Source organism: Periplaneta americana, chromosome 13 (genome assembly GCF_040183065.1).
Source record: "Periplaneta americana isolate PAMFEO1 chromosome 13, P.americana_PAMFEO1_priV1, whole genome shotgun sequence".
Taxonomy (NCBI): domain Eukaryota; kingdom Metazoa; phylum Arthropoda; class Insecta; order Blattodea; family Blattidae; genus Periplaneta; species Periplaneta americana.
Window position 1 is genome coordinate 35047047 of NC_091129.1, and position 26244 is coordinate 35073290.

General features: G+C 35.4%; 1 protein-coding gene across 1 annotated transcript in view; it reads left to right on the top strand.

Moving 5' to 3' along the window:
• The first annotated feature begins 3206 nt into the window (after positions 1 to 3206).
• Positions 3207 to 26244, top strand: part of LOC138711793 (uncharacterized) — a 554979-nt gene continuing 531941 nt past the window's right edge. Inside the window, exon 1 of the mRNA XM_069843022.1 lies at positions 3207 to 3372. Coding sequence (XP_069699123.1) covers positions 3225 to 3372 — 148 coding nt within the window. The 5' untranslated portion in view covers positions 3207 to 3224. The remainder of the gene's footprint in view (positions 3373 to 26244) is intronic.

The following is a 26244-nucleotide window of genomic DNA, read 5'->3' on the forward strand; positions in this document are numbered from 1 at the left end:
TTAAATATACTGTATTTTCTCAAACAACCCGCACATTTTTTTTTTTTCCAAAATATAGACTAAAATGAAAAATACGGGTGCGCAGCTTATACGAAATAAAGTTTGCCACAATGCCCAATTTTCATCCTGCGCAATTCCTAAGATGGTAAAGCATTCCATTAACTTTCCACGCGGGTATGTCAATTGTTAACATTGTTAAATGTCGTTTGGATTAGCAGTAGGCCTACATGTGTTGGACTCAAGTTCAAATGTGATAAATGTATAGTTTGTGCTCCTTTTATTTTCAATTCTGGCAATGAGTACTACTAAAGATATGTGTTTGTGATCTCTTACTTACAACAAAAAGGTAAAATTATCAAAGATACGGAAGAACATTGAAATCGTGACGCGTGGCAACTGACGTGTGCAATGCATGCGCCTATACTGTAGGTTTGAAATGCGTTTTGTTCCATCGTAAAATTTATTTATTTATTGTTAACTGAAATATATTTGTGTTTCATTGTTTTTAATTTGTCAATAGATTTGTTGAAAGTTTTATTTTTCTCATATGAGTTTGTTTTATTTTTATTTATTTATTTTTTATTTTTTTTTTTTTGCCTTTCAAAAGTGTGGTGCGCGGCTTATTCGAGGGCGGGGAGATTCGAAAAAATACCGTATGTGGTTGTGGAATCAGAATGAAGCTAAACTTTTTATTTATTATATTCTAATTGTACATGAAACCCTGTTTTACGTGATATAGGCATGTTAGGGTTATAAATAAACTATTATAGAGGAGAAGGTGGTAATATGGGAAAGTCTTTTCCACAGTCTCTAATTTGGAAATAACGAAGTTAAAAATGGAATTTAAAGTGATCTTTATAGGAATATTATTTCTCCCTACGTGTGCAAGTCATAACATGACTATATCAAGGAATCAGGTATTATGCTTTAGAAAGTGTTCATGCAGCATTATTGGACTTCCAGAAAATAAGGTTGCAGTATGGGATAGACAAACCGTCAGCGTAAATTCTAAAAATTAAGCTTGGAATCACATATAGTCTTTAAGACATGAACACTAGTAACACATTAGACCAGGGATGCAGAACTGGGGAAGAGAGGGATAGAAGCACTGGAAAAGCTTTTGTTTCCCGCCCACAATCCCCCGGCCTTGAATTACGTATCTGTGACGTTCCGCAAGCACACTGAATACAAATCCTCTCTCTCTCTACCATGCCCAATGACGTGTTGGGTGAAAGAAAGGGATGAGTTACGTGTTTCGACTTGTGACGTGTGCCACAATTGTAGAAAAGTTTTGCATCCCTGCATTAGACACAGAATTCATTTGGAAGCCAATGTCTTGACAGTTATATGAAAAGAAATATGAAGTTCTCCGTTTTCCATAGGTAAATGCCCTAGTTTTGTCCTCAGCACCTTTCATGCACGTTTATCAGTACCATACACACAAATTAGAAGGTTCTAAGTTTAGTTTTGTCCTGAAGATCTGTTTTTCTCACAGGAATATTAATGTTGTAATGTAGAACAACTTTGTCCCATAATACCACCACTCATAACATAACATAAAACCTTGGATAAATTTAATTTACAATGGCATTTGATTTCCATGAAGCTGGGATATTCAAATATACCTCTTGCTTTTTTTACGCATAAAGATGAAACCTCTACCTTAATTTGTTACTGCGTAACAGTCGAGAAAAGCACACTCTGCAAAATCTTTTAAGACTAGCGTAATGAAAATGACCCCTCTCATGCACAACTCTCACTCGAAGGACATACTGCATACCATTGCAGACAAAGACTACCCGAGGAGGAAATATACCACTGTCTGTAACAGATAATGCCAATAATTTCAGAAAAACAGCCGTGTCCCATTTTACAACCCCGTTCCATATTATGCCTATCAACTTCCTCTCTAATATTTAATATTGTATTTATAACTCTGACATGACTTACTTATAATAATAATAATAATAATAATAATAATAATAATAATAATTCTTTATTTACACTCGCAGAGTTAAGGCCATAGGGCCTTCTCTTATACTTTACCAGGTCACAAAGTATACAAGCAGTTAAAATTTAACAAAAGTTAAAGGACAGAATACTAACATATTACAAAAAAAAATAATAATAGCATAATAAAATCAACACTAAACAACATGAAAATAATACCATAATAAAAAAAGAAAGTAAAATACATTGGAATATAGCAAAAGCAACTTATTTAGTACAAATGGTTAATATGGAAAACGTAAGGAAGAATAAAAAAAAATAGAATGTAATAAAATAATAATAAAAAAGAAAAAAAAAGAAAATTAAATAAAATTCACAATAAAAGGCTATGTAATAAATTCATCAGCTGATAAAGAGAACAAAAAGGGGAAAGGAAGGAAAAGAAATATATAGTCTATATTTTTACAAAACTATCGCAGAAAAAAGGGCCTATATCTGAAAGGAATTTGAATTGAAAAAGTGCAATTTTAATCTATTTTTTAAACTAGACAATGTCCGACAGTCTCTGACATGTTGTGGTAGAGAGTTCCAGAGATGAGTTGCAGAGACGGTGAAAGCTGAAGAGTAGAAGGATGTTCTGTGTTTAAGAATGGAGAGTGTGATATGGTGTTGTGAGCGAGTATCTATTTCGTGATATGAGGACAAATGTTGAAAACGAGAAGATAAGTAGCTAGGGTTAGAGTTTTGAAAAATATTGAAGAGTAAAGTGAAAGAGTGAATAGTTCTACTGGCTTTTAAGGAACCCGGAGGTTCATTACCGGCCTCACATAAGCCTGCCATTGGTCCCTATCATGAGCAAGATTAATCCAGTCTGTATCATCATATCCCACCTCCCTCAAATTCATTTTAATATTATCTTCCCATCTACGTCTCGGCCTCCCCGAATGTCTTTTTCCCTCCGGCCTCCCAACTAACACTTTATATGCATTTCTACATTCGCCCATACCTGCTACATGCCCTGCCCATCTCAAACGTCTGGATTTAATGTTCCTAATTATGTCAGGCGAATAATACAACTCTGACATGACTACATGCTAAAATATTTTACACTCGGAAATTATCACAATGACTCCCATTTTGTGTCCCTGTTTTAAAATGAACGCCTGTTTGCGATGTCCCAACCCTAGCCAGAAGTGTAAGTAACATTAAGTGACACATGTGCTGTGATACTGAATATGTTTCTGCTGCAGGTGGTGAGGCGAGGGTGCCGGGGGATGTGGAGCGCCGTGACGCCAACCCCGGACGGACCTGCCCCCTCGTCCCGCTCCAAGCACAGCGCCACCCTCCTGGGGGGCCACGTCTATCTGCTCGGGGGTCGCAACGGCAACCTCCCCCTCAAAGACCTCTGGCGGTACAGTCTAGGTGAGTACGACTGCATTTCATTAAAATGAGTTAATTAAAGGCTTATTGTGACAGGGAAACATTATTTTATTTTATAGAAACTGCGCGTCTATCATTTTGTAACACATCTTAAAGCAAACGAATGTTACAGTAGCGCTCAAAACTATTTTGTAGAAAGCATATATCACAATTACACAAAGGTAGGTATTGAATAAAAAAAATGCCAGTGGATAACTGTAAAGTATATGTTTCTAATCCATTTAGTAAGACAATACATTTAGTTTAAACAGAGTTACCTTGTATAAAAAAAATTGAAAATTTTTCTGGGACAAAAGTAATTTGTTAGTCCAAGTACGTAATAATAAAAGAAAAATATTCTGGACTCAGAGAAAAAAACAATAGCCTATTTCGTTGCATACACCCGAGCTTTGAACACAGCAGCACATCTGTTCGGCATTGAATCCACAAGATTTTGCAGTCGCTCGTGTGGGAGTTGTGACCATTCTTCCAATAAGTCAGCAAAGACCTGATCCTTATTTGTGTAACTACCATGACCAACACGTCCAATTTATATCAGAGATGTTCAATAAGATTAAGATCCGGACTCTGGCTTGACCCATCCAAAAGTTTGATATTTTTATCTGCAAAGAATTTTCACTTAAATGGCTGGAAGTGTGTTTTCGATCATTGTCCTTTTGAAAAATCCATTTACGCGGTATATTCTTCCTTCCATGTGGAAGCATATTCTATTCTAAATGCTGACAATTGTGATTGGCAGATTGTTGATGTGACGTGTATTTGGGAGGAGGTACCGTTCTCAGCTGCAGTGACATCAGAAACTCACTGACTGGACACTGTACTCAAGGACACACCGCAGGAAAGTTAAGTGCGAGTATCTTGCTTTTGCCGCAGTCTGGGCAGCAAGACTGACAACTGTGATTGGAAAATTGCTGACGTGAGGTGTATAGGAGATAGTACCATTCTCAGCTACACTATCAACAGATGCTCGCAGACTGTGCATTATACTCAAGGACACACGCCAGAAACGCTGGGATCGGCAATATGAGATAATAGGCTGTTAGAAGTGTACGCTCAATATTTTTCATCGGGTTCATTTTAGAAAAATTGCCGTAGGGATACCTGAATTCAAAGATTGCCAACATCTTAGCTCCGTAATTACTAGACTTCGAGGAAATGCCACGACAATCGCAAGGTTTACTGCGCACGCGGTATAGACTGTATGAAAAGGGGGCGTGCAAAGGATGGAGCATGCCTCTAATGTAAACACTGAGCTGTATACTGCGGTTATAATAAAACATGTATCCTGCATTCAAGAAATATAATGAATGATCATTGAAGTAGGAAATGTCTAAACATGTAAATACACAATTATTTTATAGTGAGATATATTAACTCTTAAAATTTAATGTAAGATACATCATCCTTGAATATATGCATTACAGTGAAGAGTTACGTACATTTTGAGCGACTGCAAAATAACCTCCTCCGATGGTCACTTAAATGGGAAAATGTACGTTCAACATCACACGATGTAATACGTACATATTTGAAGAACGGAAGGTCACTACTTTTTAATACACCAACTTCAGATGTCTTGTCGTGACCTGATAGTACATAATTTATAATACGAAGTTGTGAATAGGCAGAATTTTTAGAAATTACGTTTCTCAACTTACATTTCACTTTTTCTGAAATTAATGAATTGTTATTTTGGATAACGGTTTGTGATACTTTATCCACTATGTTAAGGGCTTCTGAGAGTTGTACTTTAGACGATTCTAACAGGATGATGCTTTTGGAGACGATTTTAAAATTAGAATCAATGAACAGAATATCTTCCAATAGCTGTTCAGAAGGCAGTAATTTTACAGCTGCAACAGCGGAACTGTCTGTGCTATCCAATTCATCAATTACCTCCATTATTTTGCCGTAATGTTCTGCATAATAATTAACAGCATCCAACCACGTTCCCCAACGGGTCAAGACTGGCTGCGGGGTAAGGGTATTCCAGGGGCAATTATTTGGAACAGCAACACTCTCATTGTAGTATGTTTGATTGAATTCTTGTCTGCACTGAACAAATGTTAAGCTTTGACTATTCCAACCACAGTAATGCAAAAACAAATGCTTACTTAGGTATATATTAGCTGTAGCTGCTCTATCTATTTGGACCGGTCACAACTCTTAACATGAACTGCTTATATTACGAGACCGGGCGGTCGCTCACTTCCTCTATACTACCGTACATCGGCAATCTGATTGCATGCTGCGTGTGGCAATTCAACGAAGTCTAGTAATTACTAAGGTAGGAGACTTGTCATTAGACAATAATTCATAGAAATCACTGCCGGTTTTAACTGACATTTGTAAAAGGATATTGTTTTCTATTACTCGCCTCTGTGTTTTCTGGATGCAATAAATTGATCGGAATGCATTTTCAACTAGTAGTGGGCTGGCTTTTAAATTAACAAATTGTTTTTGTAGATTCTTTAAAAGTTTCTCACTGATTCAACTTGCACAACAAATTAAATTAAAACAACACATTGCTTTAACGAAAGTAACAACTATTTTATTTATATAAACCATTTTTAACAATCCTATTTTAGAATATTGTCTATGAGTTTATCTTCGCCAAATTCCTTCTTAAGTTCAAGATCGAAATACCGTCTGATATTATGTTTTATATAAATGTCAACTGAACCGTTGATCATTGATCATAATAACAAAATAATCTTGCTCCCATGTTTCTTGGAAATTAAAGGAAACCTACAATTTTCAGTCATATTCCACCACTTTACACACCACTGAGTATAACGCTATGCTATCGAGTTCAACTCCTGCTTACTGTATGTACATGCAGACAGGTAGTATATTTGTGGAGGGAGAAATGAAGGTGTGGTGTATACAGTGCCCGTGCGGGAACTTACTATCCATGCCTGTGCTAGTATTACGTTAGGAACAAGTGCAAATATTATGGAATTAGATCAAAATTTTCTTTGGCTGAAAGATTGACAAAACAAAAATTATAAACAAATTGTGCCGAAGCATGGGGTATTCTTAAATCAGTTCAAAATCCTGACATGGATAATCAATCAAGCTATGAGCATTTTTAGTTTACGAGATCGTGGGCAATTCGACTGCACAGCACTCTAAGCGTAGATTAATGCTTTTTTATGTTTGTTTTATGAATCCATATTGACTGAAAACTGCAAGCTTCTCAAATTGCTCTGAACTCTGCGAATACCAAACAAAGCTGCGAGGGCAGTAGGTATCGATCCCTTGGTAACGCTGGCTATTACCGAGGGCTTGGAGCGTAGCGCAGTCATCAAACTTCCCAGCTTCGTCAATATCATGTTTCTAATAAATACTACATGAGTGCAAAGCAATATCATGACGGGGGAACTTCCTACTTGACAGATTGATTCTGTGTCGTGTTTCGTTGTACTCAGTCAAACAATTTCCATTTCAGAGATGACAACCACCACGCATAAGATTAGGAACAAAGTATAACCACAGTTTAGTATATACACTTGCGAAGCTTGGGATGATTGTTTGCATTTCTCGCGATAGTTGCTAGCCACTTGGAGCGCTCTGAGTACTAGGAACAATAGACTGTGTCACTGCCATCGTGATTTAATATAGGCAGACCATGTGACTCGATTAACCCGATCACGGAGGGTGGCGTTTCAACCATATAAATTAGTTGCAATGCATAAAGAGTATCATATATTTCTCTAAAATGTAGTGTAATTGCATTAATACATTTAAAAACAATGATTATGAGACACTTCACTAGCGAGTTATGGTGTAATATTATTTTTGGTGTGAAAATTATGTTGTTCGTATGTGTAATACCTGACTTTATTTGGATTAAATATTGCGAAATTCTTGTGCATTCATTTATGCACGATTCATTAATTTTCAGTTGCACCGCACGGATATTTTGATATGTTGAAATTATAGGTTATGTTTACTGTACCAATACTTCAATATTCGCATTTATAAATTATAATTAATATGAAGTTACGTGTGATAACTTGTAAATGGAATTTGTCTCTATTTCAGTTGTATTTATTCGTTTCTTACGGTACTCCAATCTGAAGTCTGATTAATGTACTACGTTAGTAGGCTAAACTAGCGCAGAGGTAGTTCCTTTGTACTCATACTCCTTGCATATACGGAACTGTGACAGGTTAGGTTTTGTTAGTTTTGGCTTTTATTATGTCTTGCTTATACGATCACCTGCACCTCCACAAAAAATCTCTTATAAATTCAACGATTTTCACTTCCGAAATCGCAGGACTACCTCAGCGCTAGTCCCACCGCTTTATGAGTGCTGCCTTATTGGCCTAACACTTGACTATATTGAAATATGGTAACCTCACAGCGCTATTACTAGAGCAACTAGATTTACAAAGTCTCCAATGCCCTGCCATTACATATGTAGGCCTATGTTATCTCATATGGAAATGATAGGTTATTATTTATATTTCTTATATTCGCAATTATACATTATAATTAAGCATAATGTCATGTATGATACGCCGCACATTCAATTTCTCTGTATTTTAATACTACAATCGAGTACGGACTGAATTATTGTATTTATCTACTTCCTAAGAGACGAAGTAACACAATCGTACGTACGCTAATTTCATAGGAGTGGTATGGTAAATTTTCTATCTACAATTAAGGAAGGTAGATGTGATAAATTAAAATTGCAATATAAATTCTTCTTTATTAAACCTCAAAATAGCTTCCATTCTAAACTTAAAATGTTGATGCGAATACATTATTTAACATGTAAAATTCTCTTCACATTAAAATAACACAGTTTTGTAATTATTTCTGCAACAAATTATGCAATAAGAAGTAAACGGAACTTATGGACACATTACACTAAATAAAACTTAGCAATGATACGCAATAAAGTTATAATATAATATTTCACTGAGCTCCATACACTGAAATAGAAAACCCGAACCTACATTATCGTCTGCTCGGAAAAGGGTCTATGCTGAGGCGATAGTAGCGATCCTGGTGGTCAGCAACTATCTATGTTTGCATATTTATTAAGTATTGAGCTTCGTAACTGTATATACAAAACTGTGGTACAACATCGTGATCCTCATTTCAAATTTCAGACTACTAGGTCACATTTCCTTGCTATCTCCTTCTATGTCGTCCTCTGTCTCAGCAGTTTTAGTGGCTTCAGTTTTAGTGCAGTCTTGGGCATAAGAGATGAAGTTAAAAGGACGCAGAAACTTCCGCCCAAGTCCTTTTCGCTTACACTACATGATAAACAAACGCATAGTAAGGCTTTGTGCATCCGTGGTGGATTTTAGGTGACCAAGCGAAAGCCGAAATTTTGTAAAAGCTTGGTACAATCCATCACTGACCTTCCTGTCCGCTAGTACTGCAACAAAACACAACTGTCTCAGCCGGGAAAGGTGGAGTGGGGTGTTAAGGAGTGGTCAGCAATGACTCAATCGAACTACTGTAATAGCGCCCGGAACTGTTTTAGTGCTTGTTTTGGGATCCCGGCTCTCTTGCATTCTCTACAAGTGGTTTATCCAATAATCTCTGTATTGAGTTAGTTGATATATGGCTAAAACACTTCACCTTGAGGTCATTTCTCATTTCAATATTTTTAATTTTATTCAGCAATTTACAATCCCTTACGGCACTTAGGAAAGCATTTCGTCCGCATCTTTTCTCCGTAGGTCTCGTTTATTGAATCTTTCCCATAAGGTAATTTTCGTACAGCCATCATATTATAAAATATAGGGGAGAGTTGGGTAATATCGGACATCGGGTAATATCGGACAGTGCGTTTCTTCATCTACCACAGGATGGTAGTACAGGATGGTTACGTTTCTGTATGAGACATCACAGAAACGTAACCATGTCATTCAGGTACTATCATTTTGTGGTAGATGAAAGAAACTCACTGTCCGATATTACCCGATGTCCGATACTACCCAACTTTCCCCTAAGTTACGTATTCCTCCTAGTTCTACTTCTTACATTTCTTTGGAATGTTTCACACAATGATTGGTAATCGTTTAGCTTTACTTTTGTATGTTTTTTCTCTGCGAAATGATATTTGAGATTCTAAAAAGTTAAAATTCTAAACTTTATATAAAATATTTTTGTCGAATAAAATTGTATTTCTAAAGAGATATTTGCTATTGAATGCCGTAAGTAGTACTTTCGTTTTATAGGATATTTAGATAGGTTTTTGGCTTGTCTTGGCTTCGCGAGGGCTGGACCCGTGACCCGTCCGTACACTTAGGCATGGTTTAGCCCTTTGTGCGCTCTATATTTACGATTACTGTTCAAGTCCGACAGGTGGCCCGGATAGCATTCGCGGGCTGTCCTGCCTCAGTTTCTAATAGAGCCATGTCCCATTTTGCGGAAGAGTAGCCTGATAAGCCCCAGAGGCCCGGGATCTTAAGCCCTTTCTATATCAGCATCAGAAACCTGTACTACCCCAACACTTGGCCCTAGCCTATTTTTACTATTACGGATGATGTATTAACTGAGGTGGAGAGTCTTGGTGGAGTGATAGAGGGAAACGAAAGTGCCAGGAGAAAATCCTCTGCAACGTCTGATTTGCCCAACACAATTCCATCACGACCTCTCCGGAGATGGAACCGGGACCGCCTGGATGGAAAATCAGCGCTAGCACTTCAGCCACAGACAGTATAGGCTATATTTATTTATTTATTTACTTATATATATTTATTTGTTTATTCATTTAATCATTTATCCGTTTATGCATTTATCCATTTGTTTATTTATTTAATTATTTATTTGTTTGTTTGTTTGTTTGTTTCTGTACTTATTTATTTATTTATTTATTTACTTATTTATTTATTTAAATGAAATAGTGCACGCTATAGTTTATCCTCTTCGTCAGAAGTTAAAATTACATGCTCTATACCGGTAAGAGTAAGTTCAGATAGTATTCCTTGCCCTTTAATACCCATTCAATTTAGTCATTTCATTTCCATACTATATCAGCTACATAAATATTGAATAGCGAAGAAGATAAGTCGCATCTCTGTTCAACGCCTCTTTTTGTGTTTATTTTTATTAATATTTTCTTTTCCAATTTAAATAGTACAGGTCGTATTTATACAGAGGTTATTTAATTACATTAACCAAGTGTCTGAGGAAACTTTTTCGTTCCATAATTCGCCATGACAAATTTATATTTTCTCGATAAAATATTTTTTTTTTCTTGCCGAAAAGACCTATACGGTTTTCCAATATTTACTCCACTCGTATTGTTTTTATGACTTCTTTCATTGTAAAAATATTATCTATGGTGAATCTTTATGAGCGAAGTCCGCTATGGGTTTCCAGAAGTAGTGCTTCTGATAATTTTTTTTTACGCTTTATTTATATTAATTTTAGAATAGATGTTACACCCTGCATTGAGGACAGTTCTTTCTATAAAATTATTGTAATCTGAACGTTCTTCTTTCTTGTAGATATAACAAATAAATCTGATCAAGAAATAAGCGTCTATCACTTACGCCAGGCATGTCAATTGATGCCCACAGGAGCAAGCGCGCGCTTTAGAGCCCAGGAGAGCCTGAGCGCTTTACAGAGGAAATGAAAGAGACAGACGAAAGAGCTGGTATATGCCGCTTGGTCGAGGTATATTCAGGGATGGCTAGCTCTGATTCAATAGATAAAGGGAAGGGAACTTATTAAAACTGTATCCATGTTAACTTTTAGATTTTCCTGATAAGTATAAGTTCATTATAAGAATGTAAATTTTAATGTTAATGCTCATTTTTCACAAGTTTGATTTTTTTATTCAAAATAAATATTTTCTCAACTTTACGTATAAAAAAGTGAAATTTTCAGGTATAGGCCTATTTATTTAGTAGCCTTACAGAATGTTTTCGTAAATCTAATAAACCGTATATACGTATTACTGAAGATAGTGTATTGAAAAATTTGAAAATATTCGCATGGAAATTGTTTGTAAGGAAATGAATTAACAAAGCAACTACTGTTACATCATAAGCAAAAGATACGTGCCTATGTGTTGTAAAAATGTCAGCTCTATAGCTTCAGCAGATTTCGAGAAAATAATTTAATATTCTGATGATAGGAAGTTGCTCACAAATATCACCTTAAAAGCATAATGCCATGAGAGTTTTGTTATGTAATATTAGTTACACTTAAAACAGATACAGTACCTAGGTAACTTTGCTTTGTACTGTAATATTGTTTTGACACTCTAGCTCTATCTCACTTGCCGAATACCTACAGACGCGCAGCATCTGCTGCTGAATTAGCCGTGAAAAAAAGTCAATAAATATGGTCATCTTTTAGACAATTATATCTTTGTCCCATTTGCTGTGGAGACCTTCGGTCCTTGGACTCATGATGCTAAAGTTTTTGTATCTCAAATCGGCCGAATTTTGATCTCCATTACTGGTGATCGTCGTTGCACTACTTATTTGCGTCAACGTTTAAGTATTGCTATTCAACGCGGAAATGCAATGAGCGTTTTGGGTGCTCCTCCGAGTCCAGCCCTTTGGAGCCGAACTTTTTCTCCTGTAAAATTTGTTATCTCTATGTAAGTGTTTATATTTAGTTTTTATATATTTTGTTTTGATTAGTTTATTGATTACTTTTGTAAGGCTGAAGATACCATCAATATAAATTCCAACTTATCATGTCATACTCAATCTCTTTCTTTGGAATATCACTTTCTTTATGAATGATGTGTTTCATCCACTTAATACAGTATAATTTTATACTACTATGGAATTTAAGTGAATATTCCTTCTTAACTCTCTATTATGTTATTAAGATTTAAAACACAGGTGCAATATTAAGAAATCAGTGTTAATACTTTTGTTTTACAGATAATATAAATAATATTAAACAGAAAGAAACCATATAAAAATAACGACATAAAATTTTTACGTTCCGTTTGAAGTTTGTGCACCACTGTTGTTTTAATCCAACAGGTTGCTTATTCATATACACAATCCTTCCTCTTTCCATGCTTAGCGCTTGCTGCCCGCGCACGACGTCAAGGTCAGAAAAATGCGCTTGCTTTGACATCACTGACTTACGCCAACACACATTAATGAAAGGTTAACCCTTAAATTGGCAATGTATTCCATAGGATAAAACAGGTTAATAGGCTATACTGTATGCTATAAACTTAATAGAACAATTGAAAAAAATTGGTAGGAAAATTAAAATTTCACAATACTCTAATATTTATTTGTCTAATGGCGAGTACATTATATTTACTATCATTGATTGAATACTCTAATATTGCACAACATATAACATATGGAAATAGCGATAGTTGTTTTCTTTACAGTCTACAGTTTAATAAACTAGTGCGAGAAATGAAGTTTGCCAATTTAAGGGTTATCTGATCATATAGGCCTAGTTTGAAAGTTTTTAGGAAATCGATGTCAGTACCACACTAAATTAAACAGTGAACAAAATTTCGCTTTGCCACTACACGAAAATTTTTCCATCTGCAGTCACAACAACACAAGGAACGTACTACCACAAGTGTTCATCTTTTAATTTTGTAGTTGAATTCAATATATAGACTACGGTTGTGCGTTTCATTTGTTTCGTATTGTGTATTGTAAATTTTATTGTGTATTGGTTATCATTTTATTGTGTATTGTTAATATTGTATATACCACTGCCACCGGGTGCTTGCCCACTTGCAGTGTAAATAAATACATACATTAGGTTTTTGTTTAATAAAAAAAAATTAAATTGGCGATTCGGATATTTAGTGTTTGGATAATTGAAGCGCTACTGTATCAGAATTTTTAAGCATGGCCAAATGAATCTCTTTTGTTACACCTCTAGTTAAAACCTGTATGCGAAAAGTAGAATAGCTACACATATATTACAGAATACCTGTATTTCTGAATACTTTCACATCACACAACACTTATGGCTGGCTAGTTTTTCGAGTACCAGACCCAGGATGGATACAGTACATGTCCTTAAATCATAGGCCGATTAGAGCCCAATGTATGTCAGGACTGGTCCTTCCCGACAGGTAATCGAGTGACATTTATGAACTCGACGCTGGCAAGTGGGCCACCTACCTCAGTCCTGACAGAGCCAGATCCCATCCTCAAAAGATTACCTCACAAACCCCAGGGCCGAAGCATCAAACCTTTTAACCCTAGTGTCTCAGTGTCAGTCAACTTTTTATTTTTAACTGCTGCAGATGATAGATGAAGTGAGTAGAAGGGAGAATGCTCGTGGAATGAAAGTGGGACAAGATGTTACTATTCCGCAGAAAAACACTCTGCAAATTCCATCACGACCAGTTCGGGCATCGAACCAGGTTCGCCTGAATAGAAGGATTTTACAATTCATTTTTGGTTTTCAGATAAGTCAATTACAAAATTATGAAATAGGGTATATTTAAAATTTTCAATCATATGACTTATCATTCTTATTGCAAATTAACATTTGCTACAACATGTTACTAAAAGAAAAATATAAACGTTTTCGCCTTACGGGATCATCAGATACATAATTAAATGATTAAATGGTGATTTTACTTATGTTAATTATGTAAGCATGTGCGGCTTACAGCTGTTTCGGTGCTATTCGACACCATCCTCAGAGCCTTCTGTGCCTCGGCGCTATCTCAACTTCGCTGCCTGTTGTGTGGGTGCGATCGTGTGATGAAGAGTTGTGTCAAATAGTGTGTGTGTTCTGAAATTGATCTGTGTGTTGCGAATTTCAGAACACACACACTATTTAACACAACTCTTCATCACACGAACGCACCCACACAACAGGCAGCGAAGTCGAGATAGCGCCGAGATCTAGTAGGCTCTGAGGATAGTGTCGAATAGCACCGAAACAGCTGTAAGCCGCACATGCTTACATAACTAACACAAGTAAGATGGCCATTTAATCAATTATTTATATTCAAGTGTGTACGAAAGATTCAAAATGGGTACATAATTGTTTAACGATATCTATCATAGGTACAATGTAGTACGTATTCATTTGTAATAAAATAATGATTTGTTTATTGTGTAACATTAAAAGGTGAAGTCGTGAGTTATATGCAGTAATAGTTTAATATATTTATAGGGAATATGTTGATTTCAATTAATTTGCATTTGATTTGCTAATTTCTAAAATTGTACGTGACTTGGTATATGTATACATAGAACTGAATGTTTGTTATATGTGTTGGTTAACACTGTTAACATTTAAAATTGATAAGATATAAAATATCGTCATACTTATATGTTAACATTTAAATTTCATATGGAAAATTGACCTTGTTGTTGACTGTAAATGAATATTTGAGATGTTATGACGACGTGTGTTTGTGTATACATATACTTAATTTTTTTAGTTGTTTATTTAACGATGCTGTATCAACTACTAGGTTATTTAGCGTCGATGAAATTGATGATAGCGAGATGGTATTTGGCGAGATAAAGCCGAGGATTCGCCATAGATTACCTGGCATTCACCTTATGGTTGGGGAAAACCTCAGAAAAATCCAACCATGTAATCAGCCCAAGCGGGAATCGAACCCGCGCCCGAGCGCAACTTCAGAGCGGGAAACAAGCGCTTTAACCGACTGAGCCACGCCAGTGGCTACATATACTTAATACAATTATGTTCTGATGTAAGTTAAAACTTCTTCTCTATGTAGTTGTTTCGTATTTTGCAGATGCGTGTTGGCCAGGTGATTCCCAAATGTATATATTATGTGCGATGGATGCGTGAAGTAGTCCGCTCATATAGTTTGTTTTAGTAACATCACAGTCTAGCATACACAGTCACGAAGCTCAATATGTAATAAATATGCATCCATAGATAGTTGCTAACCACTAGGATCGCTACTATCGCCTCATTACAGACAATGCGAAATAGTACCTGCACAGTCTATTGTTCCCAGCAACCTCAACAACTCAAGCTTCGTGACTGTATATACTAGACTGTAGGAAATGTTAATTTGCAATAGGAATGATAAGTCATATGATTAAACATTTTAAATATATTTCGTAACTGAATAGAAGGATTGAGTCACAAACACCGTCATTCAAAATGTGTAAGTAAATAGTGAAGCAAATTCGTTGTACCACTGCGAGGGAACTTCTGCATAAATGGATGCAGAAACAAACGAAACGCACAACCGTAGTCTATATATTGAATTCAACTACAAAATTAAAAGATGAACACTTGTGGTAGCACGTTCCTTGTGTTGTTGTGACTGCAGATGGAAAAATTTTCGTGTAGTGACAAAGCGAAATTTTGTTCACTGTTTAATTTAGTGTGGTACTGACATCAAACAATTTCTTCACTTGACAAAAGATTTTAAATATTCCAGGTCATTTTTAATAGCGGACTTGTAAATTAGTAGGTTAATTCTGCAAAATCGCACTCGTATATTTCTTATGGTCTTACTTTTTCGGTTTCACTCTGATTTTTGTTAGAGGAAGTGAGCACAGAAATACCGTAAACAAAGACAACAGTGTAGGATAAAAATGTCCTTATGAAGTGACTAAAATGATAAATGGTGTTCTGAAATCGAGAGAGGGGCGCTCTGTTTCGCGAGGAAGGCGGAAACAGTGTAGGCTCTCTGTAAGCTCTGACATGAACATTATCTTCTTGTCTCATATACCGTATTTACGCGAATCTAACGCGCACCCTTTTGTCCAAATGTAGTATTCAAAATTGGAGTGCGCATTAGATTCGAGTGCAGATCGGTTCCATACGTAGTTCGCCTGTAACTTCATTAAAATATTTTATTGTTTGTTACTTCATAGCGCATTGCTACGGTTATCGACTTCGTTACAGTTATTAATTTACCGGTATTTATTATTGCGTATAGCGTTTGAATGACTGTAAAAGCATTCAAGAAATGCTGCATTTAAAATGCTTTGGATGGCAACGAAGATGACGTGCTCTGGAACGACGAGAATGACGAGGAAAGAGGAAATGAATCTACTGACGTACACATCTCCGAGGATTCCGGTGATGAAAGCATTAGTGAATAGTGGTGAGTTAAATGTTTACTTACCGTATTTCATGTAACAATACTCCAATTGTATAAATTCTGTGTTCTGATAGTTTACGTACAGATCCATTGTATCAAATATAAATTTAAATAAATATCGTATATCCTGCCATTGATGCGCATTACATTCTAAACATTTTTTTTTTTTTTTTTTTTTTTTTTTTTTTTTTTTTTTTTTTTTTTTTTTTTTTAAGTTTCAGATTTGGGGTGCGCATTAGATTCGATGGCGCATTAGATTCGCGTAAACACGGTATATAATTCAGAGCAATTTCCCTTCCCTCTCCTTTCTTTCTGTTTGTATTGCGCACTACTCGAACATTATCATCGTCGTGGCATTAATAGCGGGCATAAATATAGCCGGCCGCGTCTGTGGCTCGGCGTTAGCGCACTGATCTTCAATATATGCGGCCAGGTTTCGACTCCTGATTAGTTCGTGATGGAATATGCATTGCGAAAAGCAAGTATTGCAGAGGATTTTTTTCTCGGGTACTTCCTCTCTTCCCTTTCATTTCAACAAAACTCTCCACCTCTCCCTCATTTCATCTATCATCTTCACTGGTTGAAATCAATCTGGAGTGAAGCCTTGGAGATAGTGCGGGTTTCTGATGCTGTTGGCTTGGGGCTTTAGGCCCTGGTGCTTATTAGGTACTCGCTTTGGGGTGGAAAGAGAGTTGAGGCCAGATAGTAGGGCAAACTTGGCTGAGTTCGTGATATTCTTTTTAAATGTACCACTAAATTTTACCAGCGACAAAATATGTATATGATATATAGTATAAATAACAGAAGATGTACTATAACATAGATTTTGTTCACTGTGCTTTTGCAGTGACGTGAGCAGATTTTTTGGAAATTACTTGAAGAGTTGTGTCTAGTCTATTTTGTTTTTCTCTTAACTCACATTAATACAGTATTCTTGTTAAAATAGAAATTAAATTTGAATTTAAAATATGTATATTAAGTTTGTGACTCACCTTGAATGTGATAGTTGTTGTTGTTTAGTCAACTGTCCGAAGACAGGTCTGAACCTCAAAAGTGATACCAAGAAGGCACCACTTATGAGGCAACTAGGCCAGGAGATAATAGGGTAGGGTGGCCAGTTTCTTTCCTTCTCCATTGCATACATCGCCGACTAGCTACATATGACACTAGTCAGACTTCAGATACATACAAACAATAATTAATTATTGTTCTTCCTCTGACACATATCATCAAGTGAGATGTACTGCCCGATAATAGATGTACGGTGCATATCGGCCAGAACTTCGATCAGAGGACAATATGATAATGTGAATTGGAAATGAATTCGTCGGGACAAAGCACCATTGAACAGTACAAACAGTACTCTTCTGTAACACTGTTTCCAACATGCAACATTGTTGCAAGAACGTTATCAAAATTTGTCACATTAAATTTCTCCATCACATATCCACACCTCTGCCACGCGTATAAATTGGCATGTCTTTGAGAACAGGTGAATGAAACTGGTATTACACAACAGAGTGTCATGTCATTATGAAGCCTTTATAGTGCAATGTGTCTGAAATGTTTTCACAGATAATTTTGTCTGAAATACTCTTCTAGACTTCGAATTACAATTCTATATTGCCTAAAAATACACAAATCCAAGGTTTCCACAAATATTGTAGTTTTTTGAGGGATAATAATTTGTGTTTTAATTGTTCTACCATGCAAAATATTGTTTACTTCTTCATCAGTAAAATATAGTGTCATATATCTGATCACTACAGGAATCCAGAAGTAGTAGTGTATTTTCTTAACATCCTGGAGAAATGCGTCTCTTAACCATTTTCTCAAGTAATTTTTTGTCAGCTTTTCGGAACTACTTGCATCGACCACGACATTAAATGGCTTTTCTTTGTCTACACGTTATTTTACTTTAGATCCAAATTCCCCTTTCAGTTCTTGAAAGCATAGTATGTACAGCTGTCAAAAAAAAAGTGGCCGCACTCGTGAACAGCGAATATTTTCAAAGTCCACTTCGGGTCGCGGCGATGTTACACGATGCATGTGCTTGTACAAGTAGTTCCGGAACTATGAAAGTGTTCCATATCTGCTCCTCGCAGACCAGCGGTAGAGTGCTTGTTTAATGATTCAAAGGTTCTGGGTTCGGGCCTTCTTCAAGTTTTCATTTTATTTTCTAATCGTTCTTTAGCGATGTAAATGATATTCAAATTATCATTTATATCCAGTTATCGTTCTTGATGGATATCAGGTTATTTATATTTTGTTATCGTTCTTTAGAGATATGAATAAAATTCAAGTCATCATTTGTATTCTGTTATAGTTTTATAACGATATGAATAATAATTATTATTATTGTAGTTACAGTATCTCCAATGGGGGTTAGCCCTATTTTACATATGTATGTTAGGGCTATAGTTTTATACACAAAAAATAAGCATAAAGAGAAATGGAAAAGAAAATTAAATTAGCTTACGCGATGTAAACAAAACATAAAGAATCCGTAAATTAGGCATTGCGATTGCAAAACAAATATCAGGTATCAATTTGAAACACAAAAATATTAACAACACACATACGTAACACTTCTATAACACAAATATGCAAGAATTCCGTACCATACATCATAAATTAATACACAATAGTCACACAAACACAATAAAACTATAATTACGACATTGCGACGACATCAAGCATTCCATAACTGACTCACATACATAACAAATCAAGCATCCGTTGCAACACATACACTTCAACATAGTAACCACACTTTTAAAAGTTACAGATTTGGCTCCAAGAAGAATAAATAGGATACTGTTACTAATTACTATTCTTCTACAATTTCTTAAATACATCTGTAATAAATCTGTGAAATTCCGATATGAATAATATTCACGTTTTTTATATTGTTATCGTTCTTTAGCGATATAAATAATATTCAAGTTATCATTTATATTGTTTTCCTTCATTAGCATTATAAAATAATATTCAAGTTATTTATATTGTTATTGTTCTTTCGCAATATAAATAATCTGTATTTTATGTAAGTAATTATTATAACACAAATAAACATCTTTCTTTGTAAAATAGGTTATTTTATTTAGATAATTAAATACGTATTATGTAATATATTATATTAATTAAACAAACCGATATTTATCATTTATATTGTGTTATCGTTCTTTAGTGATACTGTATAAATAATATTCAAGTTATTTATATTGTAGTCGTTCTTTAGCGATATAAATAACATAAATTTAATATCAGGTTTGGAAAAATCCAGTTGCATAATACTGCTATTAGTTTTTCTTTTTGTATTATTACATTATACTATCTTGAATCACAATAAAATGAAAAGGAGTAACGAGGAATTGAACCTGAGACGTTGACATCTAAATTCCGACGTTCGTCCGCTGAGCTACGAGGGCAAAAGTGTGGAAACATTTTCGGAAAAATTGGCCCAATCACACTCTAAGATTTTCTGATGATTCGTAGAAGCTAGTCCAGGATGCGGGGGGCAAAGGCTAATTGAGATTTCCCGATCTCTGATAGGGTCAAACATCCTGATAGAATTAATATTTAACCCTTGCCGTGACTTTCGGTGAAGTCCGGAGGGCCCAATTAGTCAAATCCACTCTCCTCATCTCCACGCTTGGGCCCCCTGGAATTTAATAAGAGGCGAAAAAGATAGTGGTGTGCGGAAAGCAACAGAATGTTACCGCATTTAGGCCTATCCTTCCCAAGAAAAACTGCAAACATGAACAAAGGAAGCTTTTAATAGAAGAAGAAGGATTTTCTGCGGACCTCTGGAAAAAGAACTAAGGAAGAGACTAGTGAAGTGCTTTGTGTGGAGTGTGGCATTGTATGGGGAAGGAACATGGACATTACGACGAAATGAAGAGAAACGAATTGAAGCATTTGCAATGTGGATGTGGAGAAGAACGGTGCGTGTGAAGTGGACAGATAGAATAAGAAATAAAATTGTGTTTGAAAAAGTGAGTGAAGAAAGAATGATGCTGAAACTGATTAGAAAGATAAAAAGTAATTGGTTGGGTCTCTGATTGAAAAGAATAATAGACGACATTAGGATATGTGGATCATATGTGGAGACTAAGAGGAAGGCAGAAAATAGGAAAGATTGGAGATTGCTGGGTTTGCAATGAAAGACCTGCCCATGACAGAACACTTATGTATGTATGTTCAGAATGCCTGGAATATCCTGTCTAAAAACAGTCGCTATTTGCAAAGACTAGTCAATTCCATGCCCACTCGACTGCAAGATGATCGAGATAAGAGGAAGATAGACTAAATATTGAATTGTGGCTTTTTGTTTTGTTTTTTGAACGCTTAATTGTTTGAATGTTATAAGGCCGACGCCAGTAAATTTGTTTTGTTTATGCCACGAAAGATATTTTTATTGAGAATAAAATCATCTTTCTTTCCAATTGCAGCCACAATATCATAATGATAAAGTCATGGCATAATATATTAATGAACCTGATGTTAATTACTAAAATAATCGTAAAAGAGAAAGGAGCCATTATGTATAGTTTGTCTCTCTCAAAAACAGAACAAAAAAGAACATAAAAAGCACGTGGTTGTAGCCGAACGCAGGACCTCATGAATAAAAGGCCTGAACGCTAGCATTATGCTATCAATAACACACAGAATACTTCAATTATAACTGTAGATATCAGGCAACGTGGTCCAACAACATGTAACATCGCCTGTCTCCGAATTGTGGCGAAGATACCCGAAGGGAACTTTGTTTCAGGACAGCGGCCACTTTTTCTGTTGACAGCTGTACAGATGTCTTCCCAGACTTTTAGCTGCATACATATAGATTTGGACGGTGTACAAATGATGAAGGATGCCATGGATTGAACTACTACTGTATTAATATGAATTAAGAGAAAAAAAATTGACAGGAGCATTAATGCGAGAGCTGTGATACGGTGTCGTGGAACTATGAGGATCCGAGTGCCCGCAAAAATCGTCGTGAGTAGCATCGATTTACAAGTCTATATATTTCGTAAACGACGAAAAACGAAACGAACGACTATCACCACGTTTCTTAACGAACGAAAATTAGCTTAAACATGCATTTTCATTAAATTCAAGTCCCAAGATCTGGGACGGTTCCCTATAAAAAAAAAATGTAGATTTTGTAGCATGTACAGTGGACTCTCCTAAGTTCTACAAAACAGAATTAAAAGTTCAGTCCAATAAGGATAATGAGTGTGACAGGTGAAATGAATACAAATTCGTATTGGTTATCCGTCAACGAATACAGTACCGTAGTTGCATTTCCTGCCCGCCCCGAGACTTGAGTATGCTCTTCTATTACCACAGTGGGTTTCGACAGTTCCGTCTCACAAAAGGCAAAATTCTCAAATAGAAAAAGAAGAGTTCAATAATTTAAAATCAGAGATTAAATATGGATGTCCTAATCAGTAAAATATTCTGTTTTCCTTTAACAAAAATTTCACTACAAGACACAGAACCAATTCCCATTCAAATGGCAAACTCATTTCTTAGTGCCCGTAGAGGGGCGTGTCTAATTCTCCTACATAAGCAGTCAAAGTGTAGAATGTCGAACTTGTTTTCTGTCAAACTTAAGAGCTTCCACTGTAGCTATGTCATTTTACTGGTGTTTCTAGTCCCTTTTCTTGAATAATGGAATAGCCATCGTTGATCTCAATTTCTTCTTCATAGCACCTTCAACGTACAGTATATTTTCTTTAGCCCTTTGACTGACAATCTATGACAGAAGTGACGGTCACGATCTAATCGTGATATGGTTCAGTGGAGCGGCGTATTTGTGTACATTTACTTCAAATTTTTCACATAATACTACGAAAGGAGAGTCGGCACCAGAGGTCTACATCGGACGTTTTCGCTCGAGCGCCAAGTGGTTCATAGCATAATAGGTAGCGCACATGCATGATGGGTAAAATTGTCGCGAGCGATAAATCCTCGAACGGTGTAAGCCGAGCGTTAGACATTCGTTCTTGTTACAGTGATGAACTGTGTAGTAACATCATAGATGTTTATCATTTCAAAAATGGCAGTGTTTAACTAAACTTTCCATAGTACAACTATAACACTTGCTTTAAAATGTAATATAAATGTTGTAGGTAAATGTTTTTTTTTTTTCTCCACACAGGAGTGATTTTGTTTTTGCCACATCTGATGGATGTTATTGGATGTAAATGTAATTATTATAAACGAAGAACACAATCACAATATTGCAAGAACCGTATCAAGTTTTCTAGTAATGATAATAATAATAATAATAATAATAATAATAATAATAATCTCTAATAATTAGTGAATCAATCTTTGCTTCTGTAACAGTTGTGCAGCATGATTATTCGTTTTATTGTATTTTCTGTGACGTTATCTCTGTAATAATATTGTTATTAATCTAAGCTACTGCTATATCAATAATATTTTGTAAAACGTTTCTACATTGTCGCAGTATATAGGGGGAACACTATGTATGGACCTAACATATTATATATATATATATATATATATATATAGTAAATCAAACATTTAATAATTAATAATTATCAATAATAACTGTATATCGAAGTTTTTGATACTATTTTATTTATAACTTCATGTTACTGTTTTGGTACGTTCCATTGACTGTTCCATTAACGTTTGTCATAAACGCAGAAAATAAAGCCTTATTTTTACCGTGTGAGCAAAACATATGTGTATCTTATCTGTCGCCTTCCATACAAGATAAGACATGATGGTGAGATGACCATGTACTGTGCTTCTATTTATTACGAGTGTATCACGACCGATCTTATTTCACTCGAGGGTGCGACACTCGACCGATTTCAAGCGAGCGATTTAACTCCAATGCAGCACTCTGGTCGGCACTAAGAGGTTAAATGTTCACCAAAGTAAAAATAAAGTTTATCATTATTATTATTATTATTATTATTATTATTATTATTACACTGTAATTTTACATACAATTGTTTTACAAGAAGAGAGCGATTGTGTAATAGAATTTATGAGGGAAATCGAAGTAGGCCTACTCTAAGAAAATGTCCCATATATAGTAGTTTGTTTACTTGTCCCAGTCGTTCTCAGAGACATTGTTTATATGCAGAAACTTTACAGTTTGTTAGCCTGTCTCTTTTCCTATGTCAAACAAAGCTGATGAAATGACAGAATTAAGACTTTCTAATACAAAGTCCAGTGTTTTCAAGGTTGGCCTCAGTAACACATTATCTTCCCATCGTCGCTTTACAATTTACGCGCTTTGATGGCGTTCACATCTGTTTCGTGCGATACTTCTCATTTATATGTTAATGGATTTCGTAGCATTTATTTGAGGATGAATTCCACTTGCAGTATTGCAACATGCAATGCTTATACATACGTAATTGGAACATTGTCAGCTGTATTCAAACATCCACCATGTTTGTGCATATCTCTCTCGTTTCTGGTCCATCGGATTCTCCCCCACCATGGAACCCCCTTCAACAAACCAATGTATATTTTTTTTATAATAGCCTCACCCTCGGTTTAGGTCTCCGTACCGGTTGACAACCGGATGCAATGTGGGGAAACAAACCCTTGTTTGTAACAGTACAGTCAAGTGCAGTGAAATGCCCAAGTTGTGTGCTGTTCATTCAAACTTCGCCCTCTATTTGTACGTGATCCGATAATTGTACAGTTTCTGTTTTATCTCAAACTAGGGATTTGTAAATAATGCAGAAAAGACATAACATGCACTGGTAAACCGCGTCTGAAACCGAAACTATCAGGTTATTTTTAAAGTTAGTTATTCCCTAGCACTCGTATAAAATTAACATTGTAAAGATGTTTGAACAAAAAATTAATCCACCACTTTCTCCATCGCATCATCATCATCATCATCATCATCACCACCATCATCATCATCTCTGCCGCCAGAACCACCATCTTTTTCACATACTGTATGCGAAGAGAGGAATATGGAGCAGATCTTATAAGAATACGTCGGTTTTCTGTGCCATTCTTTTTACGGCATTGCTTTATTTTTGTACCCTTGCACTATAACAGGATATTATATACAACTTATAGTAGAGATTAGATGTGTAATTAGAAATATATCAATGTCATGCGAATAGTACAATATGTCTCACTATCCAATCAACACAATAATTCAAATAGACACCGTGCCACACAAAGATATGTCAACTACACGATCACATACTTGAGATAAACGTTTTCTTTGCATTATCATCGTCTCCTATATCGATGCACGCATTAGTAGATTGCTCTTTCAGTAATTTTTTCATACGTCTTTAGCTGTAAGCTTCTCTTTTCATTTATTAATTATATTTGTTTATGAACATAACAGGCAAAGACCAATTACAATGTTCAGGACTTAAAATTTACATAATTTATAAAACATAAACAAGAAAAAGAAAACCTATCCTTATTAAAAACAGACACGAAATAGAAAAGAGAGAAAGGAAAAAATACATTAAAACTGAGGTGTGAAAGTAGCTCGAAATTCACTATTAAATATATTCTGCAAAATATGATAACAAATTATTCCATATTTAGAAAAATGCATAATGAAAGTAACAACATTCATATGAGGATGTAATGTATTGTATAATTGCAACATTTAGAAAACTGGAGAATTTTTTGCTTGATTTAGTATTTACCCTTGGTATGAAAAATAAATTTCGAAATTTTGTACTAAGCTTTGGTGTATATAATGTCATATAATAAAATAAACTAACATAGACAAACTAATTGTAAATAATTTTATAAACACAGTTAGAAATTGACAATTTCGTCTAATTTACAAAGTAATAAAATGGAAATGTTTAAGCATTCTGGTATAATTCTCGTAAGTAAGATAATTATTAATTTATTATGAAGTTCTTAATATAACCATTAGAACTACAGAAATTTATTTTGAATTGTTTATAGTAACAGAATATATTTGCAGCTCGACTCCAGGTCACCGCAGCATACTTTAATGTAGATCGAATAATAGAATTATACAAAAGTATTATTTTAGTCCGACTTCAAATTTACAATTATTTCAGAACAAATATGGCAGAGTTATCTCAAAGAAAAATCCAGAAATTTATTTGAAGCTCTGGGCTCTTACACCAGTCTTCTACTTTTAGTTCATATTTCTAATCAATATTATTGCATTATGTACACTAATGAATGAATAAATATACAGTGTTAGTTGGGAGGCCAGAGGGGAAAAGACCTTTGGGAAGGCTGAGACATAGATGGGAAGATAATAATAAAATGGATATGAGGGAGGTGGGATATGATGATAGAGACTGGATTAATCTTGCTCAGGATAGGTACCAATGGCGGGCTTATGTGAGGGCAGCAATGAACCTCCGGGTTCCTTAAAAGCCAGTAGGTAAGTAAGTAAGTAAGTAAGTAAGTAATGAATGAATAATTGTATACACTAGTGAATAAATAACCATCCGCATGTTGAATTTTGATAAAATGTATATATGTGGTGTGCGTGCGTGACATTCTGCGTTGCAAGTTTTAATAGAATAGCACGAATGTTTCTTCTCCATAACCTTCATAAAGAAGAATAGAATTCATCACGTACAACGAGGGTGATGCCAATCCTTTTCAATATTCATGAACCTCTATGTTAAAATTTGTCCACCACGTAGTGGCGTCCCCTCTCTAGTACATGTGCCTACAGGTCCCTGGTGCTGCATGAAACTTTAAAACCAACATAATTCAGCTTTGTATTTTTCCAGTAACATCCCCTGTGCTGGCTGTAGGATTATGTAATTTTTAAATACTTT